This window comes from Crinia signifera, chromosome 4 (genome assembly GCF_055691185.1).
Source record: "Crinia signifera chromosome 4, ASM5569118v1, whole genome shotgun sequence".
NCBI classification, from domain to species: Eukaryota; Metazoa; Chordata; class Amphibia; order Anura; family Myobatrachidae; genus Crinia; species Crinia signifera.
Window position 1 is genome coordinate 240,702,920 of NC_139220.1, and position 7,358 is coordinate 240,710,277.

The 7,358-nt window shown below is 45.8% G+C and overlaps 1 protein-coding gene across 2 annotated transcripts in view; it reads right to left on the bottom strand.

Annotated features, from left to right (window-relative positions):
- VPS33B (VPS33B late endosome and lysosome associated) overlaps nucleotides 1-7,358 on the bottom strand; it is a 44,712-nt gene that overhangs the window by 36,026 nt on the left and 1,328 nt on the right. For both annotated transcript variants that reach the window (XM_083184120.1, XM_083184121.1), the window contains exons 2-4: nucleotides 5,519-5,635; nucleotides 677-757; nucleotides 506-567 (exon numbers count right to left, since the gene is read on the bottom strand). In XM_083184120.1, coding sequence (XP_083040246.1) covers nucleotides 506-567; nucleotides 677-757; nucleotides 5,519-5,635 — 260 coding nt within the window. The remainder of the gene's footprint in view (nucleotides 1-505; nucleotides 568-676; nucleotides 758-5,518; nucleotides 5,636-7,358) is intronic.

The window sequence follows — 7,358 nt, forward strand, 5'->3', positions numbered from 1 at the left end:
ACGTGTTTAAGTCTTTCGGTGCCGGGGTTTGCACATGCTCAGAACTGCGCACATGCAACTGCGACCATCGGGGCTGGGGCCGAATTCGGATAGCTACGAGAGATCCTGAAATCGGCCCACAAAAGAGAAGACAGCCAAATCCACTTGTAGTTGGAAATCTATTATTGCAGGCAAAATTAATAAGACTTACAACAATTGACGATGCAGAATTGATCACCAAACAAATTAATTTGTACAAACACAGGGGTAGATGTATGAAGCAGTGATAAGTGAGGAGAAGTGATAAAGTGCCTTGTACTTTATCACCAGCCAACCAGCTCCTAACTGTCCTTTTTTAAATCCAGCCTGTAACTTAACAGTCAGGAGCTGATTGGCTGGTGATAAAGTACCAGGCACGTTATCACTTCTCCTCCTTTATCACTTCTTTATACATTTACCCCAAAGTTTCAACTAACACATAAGGCAAAAGTCCTTCATGCAATACTGCATTCACTGCTGTACTTACTGATCAGCGTTGGAGTAAATAGGTTTATTCTCCAGCTTATACAATTTGTCAATTTCATGTTGCTAAAAGACAATAAAATCAGCGTAAATGTATCCCGCTAAAAAGATGCACCAATATCATTAACAACAACTGCTATATAATGAAATCTTTGGTATGCATCATATAGCGTACCTTCAATATTGAGACATTGGCAATCCGATCCAGTGGGCTCATCAAGTCTGGCTCAATGAATAAATCTTTTTTTCCAGGTAGCTGTAATTGATACAGACTGATTATAAAGGGTATCCATCCATTTACATTATGTAAGTAGAGGTACCATAGTATCTTCATATGTACAATAACAATGGGTTGTTTCAATAAAGACGGTTATCTATACATTGTCATTGAATATGATGCCAACACTGAAAAACTGCATTTTAATTTGTTAATGTAAACAACAATTATGTCATCAGATTTATTATCCATGCTACAAAACTGGCGGCTACTCTCATGTACAACAAATGCAAATAAGATTGTGTAACAACCTACAATTTGCAGGCACGGTACTTGTTTCCTAGCACGGCGCCACCGATTTTGATTGTGAGCATCGCGTCGGAAAAAATCGCGTCGATCGCATCGCATGCCAACCAAATCGCATGTGATGCGATCGACACGATTTTGCATTAATTTTAATGTGAAATGCCCCAAAACACCCCATTTTAATAGAAACCCCCCATATGTTTCAAATAGCCCCCAATTTTAACGCCAACCCGAAGCGTGGCGAGCGCAGCGAGCCCACGAGGGGCGGCGGTACGCGTCCTCCGACCTTTTCATACCCCTACTATCCACATCGGCGTGGAGTTGAGAATAGAAAGTGTGGCAAGCGCAGCGAACCCCGCGTGGGGACGCGGATACCTTCACAGGTATCGCGTCCCCTCGCGGCCCTCACAGGTATCCGCGTCCACTCGCCATGCTTCGGGCTCGCCACACTTTCCATTCTCAACTCCACGCCGATGTGGATAGTAGGGGTATGAAAAGGTCGGAGGACGCATACCGCTGCGCTCGCCACGTTTCGGGTTGGCGTCAATAGCGGGGTGGCGTTTAAAATTGAAGGGGCCATTAAACATGCTTTTTACACATATTCAATGTGAAATGGGCCATATTGGCCCATTTCACATTGTCACCTATGTCAAATCGGGTTGATCGCATCGCGGGCCATTATAATGCCCGCGATGCGATCAACCTGATTTTTACTTTAACATTGTTCCCTATGGGGAGATCGCGTTGATCGCATCGCGGCCCCTTATTAGAGGACGCGATGGACGCCATCAACGCGATTTTTACTTTTACCAGCAAATGAGCCAGTTAAAGAAAGAAAATTGGGTCCATCGCGTCCATCGCATGCCTTAAGTACCTTTACTTAAGGCATGCGATGTACCACGACGGGCGCCGTGCTAGGAAACAAGTACCGCAGGCACTGCTGAGATCTTTGTGATTTCGAAGCTAGGGATAAAGCAGCAAAACTTTAACAAGAAAAAACAGGTTTAAATCTAGCAGGTTAACAAGACATCATGCCTGTGGCCGCAACTCACAGGCCATCACATTTTGGTCCTACATGCTATATAGGCATGTTTTAAGGTGACAACTAGGGATGCCAATCCTGGGGTATTTTTTCAATCCCAGAATTCGGGATTGAAAAATGCCCAATCCCAGGATTCCTGGGATCGGCTTCCCTAATTAAAAAATACACCTCGGTCGCCCCGCATATTTACTTACTGATGCGTGGTGCGGTCGGGAGCCGGGTGGGTGGGCGAGCAGGGGAGATGGAGCCAGGGTGGGAGGACGAGCTGGGTTTGATGGGGAGCGGGCTGGTCCACCACTGGTCAGCCTGGTCTGTTGCTGGGCGAGAGTTCGAGTCGGCCGCCGGGGACAGCATTGAAGCAGCCAGTGCGGCCTGCACAGCGTGACCTCTAACGTCGGCACGCTGCGCAAAGCCGCGCTGCCAGGGACAGGAGAAGCCGGGCAGCTGCTGAGCACCCACTCAGATGCTGCCCGGCATTAGACTGCGTATGCACAGTCTAATCCCGAAATCCCGGATTGGAAACTCCAATCCCGGGATTGAAATCCCAGCGTTTTGGGGGCCAAATCCCGGGATCCCGCCGAACCCAATCCCGGGATTGGCCACCCTAGTGACAACTAAAATTAAGCCCTCCTAATACTTTACATGTAAACTTTGAGGGTAAAAAAGTATAAAATGTTATCTGAATCAGAATCAACTTTATTGGCCATGTATACTTGCGCATACTAGGATTTTGGGTACTTGTTTCCTATCTGGGCGCCCAGGTTTTCTACGTACGGCACCGTAATGAAATCGGATCGCATCGCATCGGATTCGGTACTCGATGAGGTACGATGGCATACGATGCTATCCGATCCGATTTCATTTTAAATACCCCCACTATCCACGTCGGCGTGGAGTTGAGAATAGAAAGTGTGGCGAGCGCAGCGAGCCACCGAGCCCGAAGCGTGGCGAGCGCAGCGAGCCCCGCGAGGGGACGCGGATACCTGTGAAGCCCGCGAGGGGACACGGATACCTGTGAAGTATCCGCGTGCGCTCGCCACCCTTCGGGCTCGGTGACTCGCTGCGCTCGCCACACTTTCTATTCTCAACTCCACGCCGACGTGGATAGTGGGGGTATGAAAAAGTCGGAGGACGCGTACCGCCGCCGCTCGCCACGCTTCGGGTTGACGTCAATACTGTGTTTCTGTGCAGATGTCACAAGGGGAAGGCTTTGAAGGGTAAATAAATACAGTAGTGTTACAGATGGGCCATCCTATGGGCCAACCATAAAAGCGGGAACGAAATCGGATCGCATCGCATCGTTCAATATCGTGTATGTGCATTTGTGGTATCCGATGCGATGCGATCCGATTTTTATACGGAGAATAGCATGGTGCGCAATTAACGTAGCGGGCGCCCAGATAGGAAACAAGTACCGGATTTTGACTTGGATTGCTGTGCAACAGCCAGTTAGGTACAGTTAAACAGTGACAGATATGCGAACACATACAGGTATAGGCTAGAAGTACCATGGGGGATATAGACGCAGGGAACACATTATCAGTTGCAGCAAGAAAATGTCCACTATATATTTGAATAAAATGTTAACATAAACAGCTCAGCTGGCGTCACTTTTGGCAGGGCTCTGTGTATGATGAGCAACTGAAAATCATTTAGTGTGTATGGGTCAGCGATCTCCGACTAGCGATGATGCGCAGGCCAGCAATGTATATATTATTGGCACCACTGCCCACCAGGGGTTAAAGTGAGCCGGAACGGGGCAGAACTGTGTTCCGTCAGTTCCATTTTAGAGGCGGAATGGTTCTGCCTCCGTCCGCTCACCTTGCCTTGCTGTGTGTCCCTGCCTGCATCGCTAAAGGAGACAGCTGGGCAGAGCATTGGGAAACCCAGCTGTCAGAGCAGGTCCATCCGTCCGTGGCACGGCTATTTCAAATGATGAGCCAGCTCGTGACTCCTGAGCCAATCGGAACTAACAGCCCGGCAGCCAATCAGGCGCTGCCAGGCCGCAAGGTCTGATTGGCTTGTGAGTCACGAACTAGCCCATCATTTGAAACAGCCATGCCATGGACCGATAGACCTGCTCTGAGACATCCGGGTTTCCTTTACCGCGAAGTGCAGTGCACAGAGTAACTTCCCCTGGCAAAGAGCATGTAACCCCTGGCAAAGGTCAAGAAACCCCTAGCAATGAGCATGTAGGTAAGCGGCACTTATGTGGCATAATATGTAATGGGCATTACCGTGTGTGGCATAATGTGTAATGGGCATTACGGTGGAATTATGTGGCCCACATTATTCTACTCTTTTTATGGGTGTGTGTGTGTGTGGTATAGGCCATAAATGTAAAGCTTGTAGGAGAGCAATGACCACCTATCCTGGCTGTGACATAAGGGGGGGGAGGTCCACTACCTCTCCAAGACCACTTTAAGCAATGCTGCCCACCAATATATATTAAATAGGCAGTAACGTAAACATTGCTGGCGCAAACCAACAATATATACGATGCCACAGGCCACCAATGTATATTTTTATTTTTTATGGCGGAGGCCAGATATTTATATGTTACCGCCGCTATTGCCCCCAATGTATATTTTGGTATGGCGGTAACATATACATTGCTGACGCAGGGGAATGGATTTCTCCCTATGTGCACAGCTGCAAATGAAATCATAGCCACGCACACAGGCAGGGTTTTGCCCGGTTGGGTTGGCGTTTACCTGATCACTGGGCTCCGAATATACGCAGTCCAGCAATCAGTTTTGAATCTGGCCCAAAGAACAGAAATGCACAGAATTCAATGGCCGCTGCTCCCACCCTTGGAAGTCAAACCCCGCCCATTATGTAACTAGCCTCTATATGAAAGATTTTCAGCAAAGTCTTTCACCTCCTGAAAATCTCTTGCTCTTTGGGGAAAATAGCTCAGTGTGTACACACTACTTTGCTGAAAGATATATCTTTCAAAGATTTTGGCGAAGTCTTTTGAAATGAAAATCTTCTAGTGTGTATGAGCCTTTATAGCCTTATTCGAAAATGGAATAAATTAAATTTTCCCCTCAAAATTCTACACACAATACCTCATAATTAAAAGTTTTTGGGAGAGTTTTGCAAATTAATTAAAAATAAAAAATCACATGTACATGAGCGTTCACAGCCTTTGCCGTGAAGGTCGAATTTGAGCTCAGGTGCATCTTGTTGAATACTGACCCGCGAGCAGTGACGGCGAGCTATCGACAATGCATGCTGTTGCAGCTTGCAATAGGGCATTGAATACACCCCAATATGTCTATTAGAATTTTTTTTCCCACTCATTTGTTTGAGATGCTTAATGTAACATTTGAGAATTCAATTAAATTGTTATTTAAACAAAAATCAGAGAGGGAAGATATACAAATGAGGGAGTAGCGCATGTCAACACATTGTTGGGGCCCCTGTACTGATTCTGATGAAACACTTACCTGCTCCAGAATATAAATGAGCTGGTCTCGGGCCAATCTTTTCAGAATTGTGAAGTCTGGGAGCTCAGGGGCATCTAATCTTTCAGATGCCATGCTTTGTTTTTTCATGTAGCACACCTATAAGACAGATCGGAACAACTCTAAAAGTTATTTCTATTTTTTAAATATATTGGGGCATTAAAGGGGCATATACACACGCAGCAATTTTAACCCTGTTTCTAAGCGATCTGACCATATGGTGTGGACATATTTACTGTAAACCTAGACATTGTTGACCTATCATCCGGATCTTATTTTAAGGAATGAATGTAATTCTCAGTATATTAGTTTTTCCACAGAACAGAAAGTACAGTAGGACACCATTATAAGCAATCTGCATAGTATTATACCTAGATACAGCAATCTGCACACTATTATGTCTATATAAAGGAAACTGCACACTATTAAGGTGCCCATACACTGCCCGCGATGTCTCGCAGCAGTGTACGGACACCCAATACCCTGCGAGCCGCCGGGACCTTCCCGGCGACAGGGACGCATGCGATCCGTTGTGATGGATCGCATGCGTCCCTGCTTCCCGACCGCCTCGCCGCCTGGATGAACGGGTGGTCGGGTCCGATGCGCACGTGACCGCGCATCGGACCCGACGGCATGTCAGGGAGAGGCGATTTGGTCCGATTTAATGGGCCGATTGGTAGCCTTTATGCATATATACAGCAATCTCACAGTATTATGCCTATACACAACAATCTGCACAGTATACTTACATAACTCTTTAAAACATCCCTTTTGCCACCAGTTGTGTTATATTTGTAGACAGAATGTCAACAAATTCTGAATGTCGACACCACCAAAATGTCAACAGATGGCATATCTGGTGTACTTTTAGTCTAAGGAAGCCTAAAATCAAGTGTCGACATTCCCAATGTTGATATTATGCTAGTGTCGATAGTGTTCATTCTAGCACCCACCATATTTGAAAACCCATGCAGTTCCTCTTCCCTGACTGAGGTGTCGCTGTCCGCTGTAGTGCTTCTAGCACAGTGTAGTCTGTATATCAGCACTGATATGCAAACCAGACCTGTGCTAGACACCACAGCAGACAGCGACACCCCTGGCAGGGAAGAGGAACTGTATGGGCTTTCAAATATGGCGGGTGCTAGAATGAACACTATGTAGACATCCTGAAGTTGACAACCTTACTGCATACCCCTGCCACAAGGTACATTCTATGCACAAAAAGTGTATTACTGTCATCTTCTTGTAATACGGTCTTTGCTATATTATCATATTTGGCCTACAGTCAAGCTGGCTATAAAGTACTGGGAGAAATAAGCACAAATCATCCAATCTAATTGGGAGGAAGTATAGTCCGGATAATAAGTGTGTTCGGATCATTGGACGTGTATTAAACAGTGCGTGTTGTTTTCTTGTAATACATATCCATTTTTACATATCACCAGATCAATATTTTTGGTTCCCCTGCATTGTGCTTTGATAATCAGCATTCTTCTACAGATTGGGGATATATAATAGTATTATGTTTACTATAATGACATGGTAACTTTTCCACACAAAAGATATTGGTGTAGCTCTCAATTTTGGTTGGGGGTTTTACATTTATTTGTGTTCAGATTTACAGCCTTTTTACTGCTTCCATGTGGTAATATTTTTCTTCTCCCTTTTCCACTTATCTTACATTACACAATATGCTGCTCTTCACCACATTGCAATGATTCAGCAACGGTTACTGTAACAGGAAAAGAAGGGGTAAGTAACCCATAGACAGAACATGGGGCCTAATTCAGGGTCGATCACTGCTATGCCTATTAACGATGGC